Raw genomic sequence first — 13,577 nt, 5'->3', positions numbered from 1 at the left:
ATCCAGAGATTACTACTACCGAATACTACTTCGAAGACTTCTAAAGCTAAGTACCCCGTTGGGGACTCTTTCTTGCCTCAGCCGATGTCAGAAAAAGTAAATAATTGTTTAACTTGTGGGAAACAAATACCTCATAAAGATTTCCACTCTTACTGTTTGCCTTGTTTAGGCCCAGCCCACTACGTAGCAGCCTGTTCGGCCTGTGCTTCTTTCAACCGACGTACGCTTAGGCGTCGGTCGGAGTTTGCTGAACAGTTTTTCGGCTCAGATTTTGCGTATATTATGCCGTCGGATCCTCCGACTTCCCAAATCGCTAAAAAACGCAAAGAAAAAGACCGACACTCGCGGTCCGCGGTTTCGGCCGAAACCATGGTTAAGCAAACCGCGAGTGTCTCTGTTTCGGCGAAACCGAGAAAACTGATCAAAGTACAGCTGAATCTATGACTACCACTGAGGCTCCTGCTACTTCACTTGAATCGGCCTCAGAAATTTTATCCACTACGGTGGTTGCTACTGACTTATCAGACACCATTCCCTTGGATGTCTCTACCCCAGCACGTGGTGCTGCTAGGCCTCCAGCAGCCATGTCCATTAAGGCCTTTGCCAGGGCTAAAGCAGCCAAATCTACTAAAGCAGTGCCTGTCAAACCCCCTACAACCAGGCCCACATCTAGTTCACAAATGCTTACTCTGGCAGAAGATTTAATATCATTGATTAGGGGATCTCAATCTCACCCAGACAGGGCCTCTCAGCCCCCAGAGAAGAGACCTAGGGCAGAGCCCCCCGAGCCTGTGTCCTCTGATGATTCAGCCGATGACTCAGACATAACAGACCAGCCAGAGGCTCCTTTCTCCAATTATGAAGACTCAGATGCTGAAGAATCCATTCCAGCTGCTTCCCCACCAGAAGAATTCTCCTTTGGGGAAACCTTACATGCCATGCGAGAGCAATTCCAATGGCAGCAGCAGGATTTCTCAGATTCCAGAAAAAGACTTAGGACTTTTCTGCATCTTCCGCAGCACAGGCCCTTAGCTATACCTCCTGTTCTTTCTGTGGTGGACTATGCCTTTAATGATGTCTGCTCTGCACCAGACTCTTTACCTCCAGCCCCTGCCAAACCAGATAGATTCTACAGGGTACCAGACACTCATCATCACCTTTACAAGGCCCCTCTTGCAGACCCAGAAACTATATCCCAGGGACCTAGGGCAGTAGCCTCGACCACAGCAAAAAACCCTATTCCTTCTGAAAGGGAAGCCAGGTCTTTAGACAGATGGGGCAAAAAAGTCTACACCTCAGCTACTCTCTCAGCTAGAGCTTTAAACTGTCAGTTTCACATGATACAATACCAAGAGTTTATGCTTGATCAGTTAACTAAAAAGCTACCTCTGATGACTCTGTCGATAAGAAATATGTATTAGAAATGGTAAATAACATACAACAGGTTAGTAACCATTCCTTAAAATGTGGCTGTGATGCACTGGAGGCTTCATTTAGGTCAGCCATGACTGGCACAGTGATAAGAAGACATGCATGGCTAAAGGAACAAGTCTTACCGGATCATGTTAAAGCTAAGTTATTAGATGCTCCCATGGATAAGACCAGCTTGTTTGGTACACCTGCCCAGCAGGTAATGAAGAAAATGGAAGAAAAGGCAAAATCTGTTCAAACAGTTAAAGATTTCTTGCAGGTTCAGCCCCCAAGGTTTAGCAGGAACTGGCCTGCCAAAAATTGGTCCTTTCCTGACTCCACAAGATCCCAAAGGGGCAGGAATAGACGTCCCAGAGGCAGAAACCAATCCAGAGGAGGTGCCTACAGAGGAAGACAGTGGCAAGGTAATAAGAGGCACAGACACAACCACTGCCACTACAACAACACAATCACAGTGACTTAACTCTAAATCCGCCTACCAGGGAACAAATAGCAGCTCCATTAGGCGGCAAATTAACCTTATTTTCGAAGAACTGGCACTACATCACAAAAGACAAGTGGATTTTGCAAACCATAGATCAAGGTTACTGGTTCCACTTCCACACTTTACCAGTCAAAAGAGGAATACCAAACCTACCTCCAAATCAAAAAACAGAAGCTCTACAACAGATAATGCAATTAGAAAAGATGAGAGCTGTGGAAAGAGTGCCAATTACAGAACAAGGAAAAGGATTCTACTCCAGACTATTCCTAGTTCCAAGAAAGGAAAAAAGTTGGAGACCTATTCTCGACCTGTCCACCTTAAATACATACATCATTGTCCCAAAATTCAAAATGCTGACCCTACAGCAACTTCTTCCCATGCTGGGCAAGGAGTGTTGGCTGGTAACTCTAGATCTCAAGGAGGCATACCTGCACGTCCCCATTCGACCAATCTGCAGAAGATACCTCAGATTTCTTGCAGGATCAGAGCATTATCAATTCTCAGCATTGCCCTTTGGCTTATCTACTGCCCAGAGTATTCACAAAATGCCTGGCATCAGTAATCGCCCACTGCAGACTACAGGAATCCAAATTTACCCATACCTGGACGACTGCCTGCTACAAGGGGACAACAAAAGCAAGCTGACAACAGATTTACAAAGGGTCATTTACTTGCTACAAGCACTGGGATACACAGTCAATTTACAAAAGTCAAGGCTGATACCATCCCAAACAAGGACATTCTTGGGCGCAGAATTGGACACAGTAAGACAAATGGCATTCCTAACTGCAGAAAAACAAAAAGAACTCCCTCTTTACTTCTTGGCTCTAACAAAACAGAACAAGTTAACAGCAAGAAAGGTACTGCAGGCCTTGGGCTTCATGGCATCATGCATAATCTTGGTTCCTCATGCCAGACTACATATGAGAAAACTACAGTGGTACCTAAAGAATTTATGGTCTCAACACAGGAACAGCCTAGAAGCAGAAATTCCACTAATTCCATGCTTACAACAAGAGTTCCTATGGTGGGCTCAAGCATGCCAGTCAAACCCGGGACTACCCTTTCGCAGCTGTCAAGCAAATCAGACCATCACAACAGACGCCTCAGACCTAGGATGGGGGGCTCACATGCTGGACAAATGCGTGCAAGGTTTGTGGACCCAGGATCAACTTCACCTGCACATCAACCTAAAAGAGATGCTGGCAGTAAAACTGGCAATCCAAAATTTCAGACCATTTCTCAAAGAAGGCCATTTGATGATAAGGACAGACAACACCACAGTCATGTGGTACATCAACAAACAGGGAGGCACTCATTCATACCCCCTATGCAGAATGACTTTGGAGCTTTGGAACCTGGCACTCAGCTACAACATCCAGTTACAGGCAATGTTTGTACCAGGAAAGGAGAATACTCTAGCAGACATATTAAGCAGAACCACATCGGATGCCCACGAATGGATGCTACATCCGGACATCTTCAATACCATCTCAAAGAAATGGGGAATGCCTCAGATAGACCTATTCGCTTCCCCCTTCAATCACCAGCTCAAAAAATTCTGCACAAGGACATTCCACCCACTGGCATGGAAAGTGGATTCGCTCTCCTTCAGCTGGAAAGGCCTAACAGCATATGCATTCCCTCCTCTTCCCTTGATACACAAGGTATTACTAAAAATCAAGGAGGAACATCCAAGGATAACCCTGATAGCTCCAAACTGGCCAAGACAACACTGGTACTCATTGCTGAGGAGCATGTCTCGGGACAACATGTGGTCAATACCCCTGATGCCTTTGATAACTCAGAACAACTACAGCATCATGCATCCGAACCTAAAAACGTTGCAACTGACTGCATGGAACATCACATAGCAGCAACTAATCCAGAACTTTCCCAAAGGGTTAAAGACATTATCCTAGAAGCCCGCAGACCTTCAACAAGAAGGAATTATGCAGGAAAATGGAAAAGGTTTGTCATTTGGAGTACTGAAAGAGGAAAAGATGTGTCAAATATAGACATGGCTAACATTCTGGAGTATTTGGCAGAGCTTCTACATACAGGCCTGTCCTATTCCTCCATCAAGATACATGCATCAGCTATATCAGCAGAATACAGTTTTGATCCACCTGTCTTTTCACATCCTTTACTCAGGCAGTTCCTCAGAGGAATCAAGAATGTAAAACCTCCAAGGAAACCACCATTGCCAGCTTGGGATTTGAACTTTGTGCTAGAAAAGTTGACACTCGCACCTTTTGAACCAGCAGCAACAGCAGACCTACAGCATCTATCGTGGAAAACTGCTTTCCTTCTGGCAATAACCTCAGCAAGGAGGGTTTCTGAACTTCAGGCCCTAATGGCAGTACAGCCCTTCCTAATCTTCCACCAAGATAGAGTGTCCATGAGGACTAATCCTACATTTATGCCTAAGGTGGTATCCAGAGTGTCCTTAAACCAGGCAATCCACCTACCTGCCTTCTTTCCCAACCCACAAAACAGAGGGAAAGAATACTACACACCTTGGATGTACATAGACAGCTATGCTACTACCTGGACAGAACAAAAAGTAGCAGAAAAACTGACCAGCTTTTTGTAGCCTATGCAACAGGAAGAGAAGGAAAAGCTATTTCCAAACAGACAATCTCCAAATGGATAGGAAATTGCATACGATTCTGTTACTCCTTCCATGGAAAACCAATTCCACAGAACATAAGGCCTCATTCTACAAGGGCAACAGCCACTACCACAGCCTTCTTACGAGGAGTGGCAACCAAAGACATTATTGAGGCGGCTACTTGGACCTCCGTGCATACATTTGCCAAGCATTATAATTTACCTCTCTATTCTAGATCCCGAGCAGGGTTTGCCACTGCTGTACTGCAAGGGATCCTAACCACACCATAATCTAGTTTTTCCTCCTCCCTAGTTGGCTATGGTATTCTACCCAGTTGTTATGACTGCAGATGCATCCATGAAGGACATAGTACAGTTTTGTACCTACCATAAATGTAGATGTCCGAACTGGATAGCATCTGCAGTCAGGATTACCCTCCCTCCTTCCCCTCTGTGGTACTCCTAGGGTGTTTACCCTCCTAATAGCTAGCTGGTGGGGGGAGTCTCTTATGGTGTATTTGTTTGTATATATGTACATACATGCTTATTTTTTGTGTTTGCCTTCTACCTTTTTGGAAACATTGGCATTTATCCAAATTTTAGCCTTCCAAGAGGGCAACTGGCATCTGGGGCAAGAAACACTGAGGAAAATGGCGTCGGCTGATGCCTTTATACCCGAAGACCAACAGAGATGACGTCGGGTGAAGTGCGACATCAGCCGAAACCGGACCCGGACTTTGGAATCCGGCCGACTGAAGGGCTGCCTGACGACAGGACAACCCAGTTGTTATGACTGCAGATGCTATCCAGTTCGGACATCTACATTTATGGTAGGTACAAAACTGTACTTTGTGTAGAACTATATTTTTTGTGAGCATGGACACAATTTACATCATTGCCTCATTATTCCTGCTTTACAAGAATTTAATCATTCGGTAAAAGCATGAAAAAATGATGAGCATACATGTCTGCATTAGTGATTCCGCTGTGGTGCAGCGGTAACGTTGTTGCCTCACAGCAAGAGGTTCTCCCATTCGATTCTTGGCTTGGGGTGGGAGTGCCTTCTGTGGAGTCTGCATGTCCTCCCCGCGGTTGAGTGGGCGTTCGAAAGACGTGTTGAATGGGTGTCGGGCTGGCAACTCAACACCATAATAAACAACCGCCAATCATTAGCAGACTGGAGTTCTGCTGTGGCGACCCCTAACCGGGAAAAGCCGAAAGACAAACAACATGACTGCATTAGTGTAGATGTTTTGGCATTCTTATGGGAGGGATGTGAAGAATGTTTTGAGTTTCAGAAAGTGGAAGCCTTTTTTTAGACATTTGTCCTAAAAGACAAAATTCTGATAGTGACACTGGTAGACAAAACATGCCAACTGCAAAAATGTTTCATCATTCATAATGACATGTCACAAATATGCTAAAATAGGTTCTACAAAATCCAGGTAACTAGCCTGTTGAGACGCAACAGAAAGCAGGGAGCCCCCCAATCACATCCTCAGTCTCACAACCTTTGAGAGAGGAAAAAATCAGAAAGTGAATTATGGCCAATAGTGTAATAGAAATGGAGCCGGCAATAATTTTCTTTGGCAAATGCCAGCTGCCAAGCTGCAACTCACCAGTTCTGGGCTGACATTTTAATGTCATCAGCTGATTACTCAGCCAGTAGTAGAATTGTATAGTGACTAAACAGACCATCTCTAAAAGAAGAATGGTATATTTAGTTGTATAAGGTTTTTGGACCTGCGTGTAATGGTCAGCAGACATTGTGTTAAACTTAAGACATGTTGATTCTCACTTTAGAACAATTTTTCATTTCAGAATTAATTTTACCATGCATTAAATGAGAATTTTGAAGAGACAGATTGGTTTCATATAATATTAGATTGTAAAATAATAACTGCTTTTTGGGTTGAATTTAGAAGTTTTGTCAAAACTTTGTGGACAGATGATATGATTTCTAACTCCTTTATCGTATTTAATGCTCCAGTTCTGGATTCTGTTCCTAGGGTGCAAGTGCCTCTCCTCTGGTCCATTTTAGCTGTAGGAAGAAAAATAGTCAAAGAATTGGAAATGTAAAACTACTCTATTACTGAATTCATTCATTTAGCAAATAAAAAAATTCTGTAAAAAAGAATTGTCAATTTCCAAAATGAGAACTTTGAATATTTCTCGCCAGTTTAGATTTTAGTCAAAATTAAGTTATTTACTTGATACATTTTAATGATTGTTTTCTATGTTTAATTTTGTCGTGGACATCTGTAAATAGTTATATTTTGTTCTATTTATCTTTACTTTTGTACAATATTTGTTTTAAAATTAATAAAAAGTTGTTTTGAGGTTATGCTTAAAAAGTTTACACTTTTTTATAATCCGGATAAAATACCATTTTCTTGCAAAGTCTGAAATGGGGACTTTGAGTTTCATCAGGAGAGGAAGTCATCATGCTGCTTAGATCATTTATCCGGCTGTGAAGCTATGTTGCATCCGTTGGAATATCTTCGTAAAAGGAAAGGGAGATTGTTTCAGATCTAGCATTGTATTTTTCAGGGCTTTGTCTTGTATCTCCTTAAACTTGGCCTTTAACCAAGACAGTAATGTCCAGCTTGTGCATTTATCAGCAGAGTGTTGAAGACTAAGGTAGCAGAGGTGTAGTCCGTCTTGGCAAAGTATTCCAGTATTTTACTCTACCTGTTTGGCTGTATTGTAAGATGCCTATATGATTTTGGTTCTCTCCTTTGCTGTACAAAATTCACTTTCTGACAGGGTTGTTTGTAGTATTGCAAGCATTTTATTTAGTTCTTTTTTTTTTTTTCTTTTTGTAGGAAGCCTTTAATTTTGAATGACTTGGCACCAGGAACTCTACCCCCATTCCTTTTGTTTGGGACAGAGGTGAAAACTGACACAAATAAAATCGAGGAGTTCCTGGAGGAGTACTTTTGCCCTCCCAGGTAAGTTTGTCTTTCCAGTGATTGATAAAATGTGGAGGAGAGCTGGGTCATGTGTCAAGATTTCACTGTTGCAGGTTTTTTTTTTTTTTTTTTCTGAAAGATTAAGAGCAGTAAGTACCTGAGCCAATTGGTTGGTCTTGTGCTTGGCCCTAGTTGTTTGAGTGGCCATGCAAACAGATGTTGCTCTGAATTGAACTTCTGACCATAGTCCCAAATCATTTAAGTTAAAGTATTGGAAAACCATGTCCTCCAGCTTATTTCACTGCTGTTTTGCCAGCTTCAGTCCACTGTGTGTGAAGTGTGCTGTAGCTTATATTGTAAATTGGATTTTAAGTAATGCGTGTCATTGTGTATTGAGCTTGCTGTGTTTAGGGTCACAAATAACAGCTGCTGCAGGACAACTGCCTATTTTCCTTCTTTCATTAATGATGTACTAACATTTTTAAATGTGCTCACGGTTATAATTTCTGCTACCCATTCTGGTAACTTTTTCCACTTTTATGACGCTGTTTTAATGAGGATTTTGCAAATATGTAAGTTGAACTGGGTTCCCTTAATCTGGAATGCATGCTTCTTTCTACTTGGCTCCTTCTGTTCCTTCTTTCCGGCTTAATCCAGTCGCATTTCACTGTTGTATTACATTGAGCTTACCTGTTATATTTTTATTATGTTGTGTACTTGTGTCAAGAGAAAGGAGGATATGTCTTGAAGCACAGTCCAGTTCATTAAGCCTCTCTTCATTTTATATTCTGTCTGCCCCCACCTTCCCGGCTACCTTTCTGTATTGTTTCTAACAGTACGACCCGTTTCTCCCAGTAGTGTGTCCAGAACCATTTTCAATACTCAAGTTGTCTTATTGAGGACGTGGTCAAAAGACGTTACCTTCCTTCAGTTGATGATGTATACCTCAGGGTTTATATACTTTTTGATTTCCCCTCAGTGCCTCATCTTTTGCTGTGAGACTTATTGTTCATATCTTGTGTTTATATAAAAAAAAAAAAAAAACTGCAAATCCTCCTGTTCCAGTATTGTGAGACTGCACCACCAAAGATTGTCCTTCGCTTCTCTCTTATCAGATGCATCACCCTTGCTTTTGAAGGGATTGCAAGAGCTGCCAGGTAGTAGACTATGCCTTTACTACTTTGGGTACCTTGCCAGCTTTTGCAGTTGCTTTCACCTGTTTTATTCACCCTACTGTTTGATGTCATCACTGGAGTTATTCTGTGACCATTTTTTTGTACACTGTTATTTCTTTACACCCCTGAGACACTTTCCCTTACTCCCTCCTTGAGTGGGACCTTCAGTTTCACAAGAGCCTGCAGCCAGGAACTAATCTCGACTAGATCATCACATCCAGAAGGTCGACCTTGTCTACCTCCTTCCCAGTCCTAGAACTGGATCACATTAGTCTTACATCCTGCCATCCTGTATTTCCATCAAGTAGCCCATTCTGCCTGAGGAGCCTGCCAGCTTTAAGTGCAGAACCAATTCTGGTTTTTCTTGACACTGAAGTTAGGCTTCAGTGACCTGTATTTTCTGGGTTGCTCCCTGTAATGCTGTTGAATATGGTTACCATTACAGCTAGCTTCCACTCTTGTCTGGCCACTCCTGTTGATGAACTTGAGTGAGATCCCCTTGGGCTTATTTGATTTATCTGCCTTTAGTGTCCCTGTCCTTTATTCACTACTTCAGCCATTCACTCACAGCTATTCATGGTTTTGAGCTCGTCCTCCTCTTCCAAAGAATGCCATTTATTTAATATTCTGTCCTTTTCCTAGGCCTTTCTGTCCTGATTAAACCAGTTAACTTGTCTCCTTCCCCACCCCCAAATTTTCATATTTCAGCTTTGGCCTCTCTTGATGTACCAGACTGATTTTTGTTTGGCGCCTCTGTCTTCTTCCACTTACACCCCACTTCTTTGAGTGTAATTATTTGTTTTCCCAATCCGTAGTGATGGTTTTCAGATGTTCTTCGTGTTTCACTATTGCAGTCATCACATTTGGGTTATCTGCTTGCAGTAGCCCTCAAGTAGGCCTGATTAACAGTCTTGGGTCCTGCATCGGCTGCTGTCCCTTCTTCCATGATGTCAGGGGAATAAAACATGCAACCAACGCCATTACATCAGTCTTTCTTGCTGTGCGGTGCCTGAAGCAGAAGCAGTTCGCAAGTGCCAGTCGGCCAACTCCTAAAATTTTCGTTTTCGAGTTTCAGAACCAAAGTCTTCAACTAAAGCTAAGTACCCCATTGGGGAAACCTTTTTCTTGTTCCTTACCGATGTCAGTAAAAGTTGATAATTGCATTACTTGTGGAAAGCAAATGCCTCAAGATTTTCATTCGTACTGTATTCCTTGCCTAGGCCCTGACCACGACGTACCTTGCTGTCTGTTTTGTGCTTTATTTAATCAGCGCACTATCTATAGTCTATATATTTTCACCTATAAATATTTTGGTTCTCTGTTTAATTATCCAGAAATGTCATCGGTTAGCCATTGGACTACCGGGATTCTGAAAAAACGCAAAGATAAAGACAGAGACAGGCCACCGAGGTCCAAAACTGCAGATGATGCTTCTCCTAAGCCAGTCGCCAGTTCGCCGGTACAAAATGAGGCGCTTCTGCAGCCCCTGATGCCCTTGACTTCTGATTCGCAGGCCTCTACTGAGACCCATTCAGAGTCCGGTATGCCACAAGAAGCTTCAGCTATGGAACCCGCGGATGTCTCTACCGTGGATGGGACCGGAGTTGCTGTGCAGGCACTGGCTTCTGAGGGTGTATTCAGGCCTACGAACTTGCATATTAAACTAATGCCTCCTCCATTTAGGCCAAAATCTCGAACCATGTCTAAGAAACTGACGCCCAGGCCACATGATCAGGCCTCTAAGCCTAAAAATCAAATAAGAATGGCTGAAGATCTAATAACTCTAATCAGGGGTAGCCAACTCCCCCCCCCCCCCTTCTAAGAGGCCTAGGACTGAAGTTGATTATGAATCTTTCTGATCAGGATTCTGTTTTTTCTGACTCTTCTGATGATCTGGATTTGCCCTTACCTACTTATGAGGATTCTGATGCAGAGGACTCTATTCCTTCTGCTTCCCCTCGTGAGGATTTTTCTTTTGGGTAAACCTTACATACTCTAAGGGAGCATTTCCACTGGGAAAGCCAGGATTTTTCTGATTCAAAAAAGAGGCTTGGATTTCCTTCTCCCACCTCAGCATAGGCCTTTAGCTATTCCTCCTGTACTAGACATTGTTGATGATGCTTTCTTGGAATTTAGTTTGGCCCCTGATTCCTTACCTCCTGCTCCCAGGAAACCTGACGGATACTACAGGGTCCCAGAGTCCCACAAGTTCCTTTTCAAAAATCCTATTGCAGATCCAGAGACTTTCACAAGGGCATTAAGGCTTCTACTGCTAAAAATCCTACCCCTTCTGATTGAGACACCAGGGCGCTGGATAGATGGGGTAAGAAGGTTTACACTTCTGCAGCCTTGGCCATTAGGGCTTTAAACTGCCAGTTTCATATGTTAAAATATCATCAGCAACATGTTATTGGACTGCTTAAACAGAAAATTATGTTGATTCCTGACTGTGGAAAATAAAGAACTACAGAATTTAATGCATTCTGCCGAACAAGTTTGAAAACGTACTTTGCAATGTGATTTTGATTCATTAGAGGCCTCTTGCAGGGCTGCTGTTACTGGGTCTGTGCTCAGAAGGCATGCTTGGCTTAAGGAGCAATCTTTGCCTGATCATGTTACAGCTAAATTGTTGGATGCTCCTTTAAATCAGGACCGCCTGTTTGGCAACAAGGCTGAGGAAGTTCTTAAAAAGATGGGAGATAAAGCTAAATCTATGCAAACTGTTAAAAGATTTTTTACAAGTTCAGCCTCCTAGATTTAGTAGACACTGGCCCTCTAAGAATTGGTCCTTTCCAGCCCCCTCCAGATCTTCTCAAGCCAAACCCAGACACAGCAAAAACCCCAGGTTTCAGTCCCCAGGGACTCTTAGAACTAAGCAGTGGGAGGCCTCCACTTCCAAATCTGGAAATAACAAGACACCCCCCCCTATAGTAAACAGTCTCAATGACTTCCTTTTAAAATTCCCAAGCACTTCTCTTTTAACTGACCATTTGGGGAGAAAGATTGCTCTTCATGCAAAGAATTGGGAACTCATTACCCAGGACAAATGGGTTTTAAATATGGTGTCCCATGGATACCAGATTTCACTTCCACATGTTGCCAACACCAAGTGGGTGGCGAGACCTACCCCAAAATCAGTGGACAAAAGCCCAAAAACAACTACTTTCTCTCAAGCATGGGGGCTATTCAACTGGTACCAGAAGAGGAAAAGGGACAAGGTTTCTACTAGAGACTTTTCCTGGTACCCAGAAAAGACAGTTCATGGCGTCCTATCCTGGACCTGTCTACTAATACCTTTCTGGAGATTCCAAAATTCAAGATGCCAACTCTTCACCAGTTACTTCCTATGCTAGGCAAAGATGCCTGGTTGGTAACACTAGATTTAAAAGAAGCATACCTGCACATCCCTTTCGGGGAATCTTGCAAGAAGATACCTACGCTTCAAAGCAGGCTACATTCACCATCAGTTCTCTGCACTGCCCTTTGTCTTATCTACTGTGCCCAGGGTATTCACAGAGTGCCTAGCTCCAGTTATTGCATTTTGCAGGCAAAGAAATATTAAAATATACCCATATCTGGACGATTGTCTAATTCAGGCAGAAAGCCAGGACATACCTTTGAATCATCTGGCCTTTGTAAAAAGGGTTTTAACTTGTCTGGGGTATACCATAAACGAAAAGAAATCACACCTATGAGCAAGCTTGAATATAACTTCCCAGATGGCTTTCCTCATGCCAGAAATGCAAATTCATTTGACAACCTCCTTCAAACAAGTGGCCACAAAATCCCTGCTATGTGCAAGACAAATACTGCAAGCCTTGGGGTTCATGGCCTCCTGCATTCTTCTAATTCTGTATGCAAGACTTCATATGAGAAAACTACAGTGGTATTTAAAAAGTCTATGGTGTCAACATTCTCAAGACCTAGAAACAATGATTCCTGTCATACCTTGCCTACGCCTAGAGTTCCTTTGGTGGGCAGAGGCCTGCCACCAAAACAGGGGACTACCTTTCACACCACCCCTTGCCGCCAAAACCCTAACAGATTCATCCGACTATGCATGGGGGCTCACCTGGCAGGGAAGTGCATTCAGGGCAAATGGAACCCAAGTCAAATGCACCTGCATATCAGTCAAAAGAAATGTTAGCTGTACAGAATGCTCTGACAGCCTTCAAGGACCACATTCTTCCAGGACAACTAATGGTAAAGACGGACAACACCACTGTTATGTGGTACATAAACCAGCAGGGGGGGTACACATTCTTACCCCCTCTGCAGACGAGCCATGGCATTGTGGAACACAGCCTTCAGCTACCAAGTGCACCTACAAGCTCATTTCCTGCCAGGAAAATTAAATACACTGGCAGATGGACTAAGCAGAAACCTCATGGACCCACATGAGTGGAAACTGGAACCAAGGATTTTCAACATGTTGACAAGCAAATGGGGGAGCCCAGATATAGACCTGTTTGCCTCTCCCCAGAACTACCAATTGGACAAATTTTGCAAAATGACTCCCCACAAACAAGCTTGGAAAATGGATGCTCTGTCCTTAGTCTGTGCCCCCCCCCCTTTGCCTCTGCTCTCCAAAGTACTACTAAAAGTCACAGGACAAACCAAGGATGATTTTGATTGCTCCAGACTGGCCGCGCCAACACTGGGTACCCCCTCTTGCGCAGTGTGTCACTGTTATCTCCATGGCACCTGCCTCAGACTCCTTCCCTGCTGTCACAGCAGGAGAACCAGATTCTTCACCCTCAGCTTCCAACACTGAACCTTGCAGCCTGACTATGTAATCTCTCCTTTACCATCCCTCAGCAAACCTGTGATGGATATCATTTTAGAGGCAAGGAGGCTTAGTACTAGAAAATCCTATGCTGAAAAATGGAAAAGGATTTTGTGCCTGGAACCAATCTCAAGGCATGAGCACAGCAGTGCCCAATTTATCTCAGATTTTACAAT

General features: G+C 43.3%; 1 protein-coding gene across 1 annotated transcript in view; it reads left to right on the top strand.

Moving 5' to 3' along the window:
• CLIC1 (chloride intracellular channel 1) overlaps window positions 1-13,577 on the top strand; it is a 622,132-nt gene that overhangs the window by 378,870 nt on the left and 229,685 nt on the right. The window contains exon 3 of the mRNA XM_044083235.1: window positions 7,354-7,479. Coding sequence (XP_043939170.1) covers window positions 7,354-7,479 — 126 coding nt within the window. The remainder of the gene's footprint in view (window positions 1-7,353; window positions 7,480-13,577) is intronic.

The sequence above is a fragment of the Protopterus annectens genome, chromosome 9.part0 (genome assembly GCF_019279795.1).
Source record: "Protopterus annectens isolate FY-2018-M chromosome 9.part0, PAN1.0, whole genome shotgun sequence".
Taxonomy (NCBI): domain Eukaryota; kingdom Metazoa; phylum Chordata; order Ceratodontiformes; family Protopteridae; genus Protopterus; species Protopterus annectens.
The sequence above is the reverse complement of the archived record's forward strand: the minus strand, read 5'-3'. Positions and strand labels throughout refer to the sequence as shown.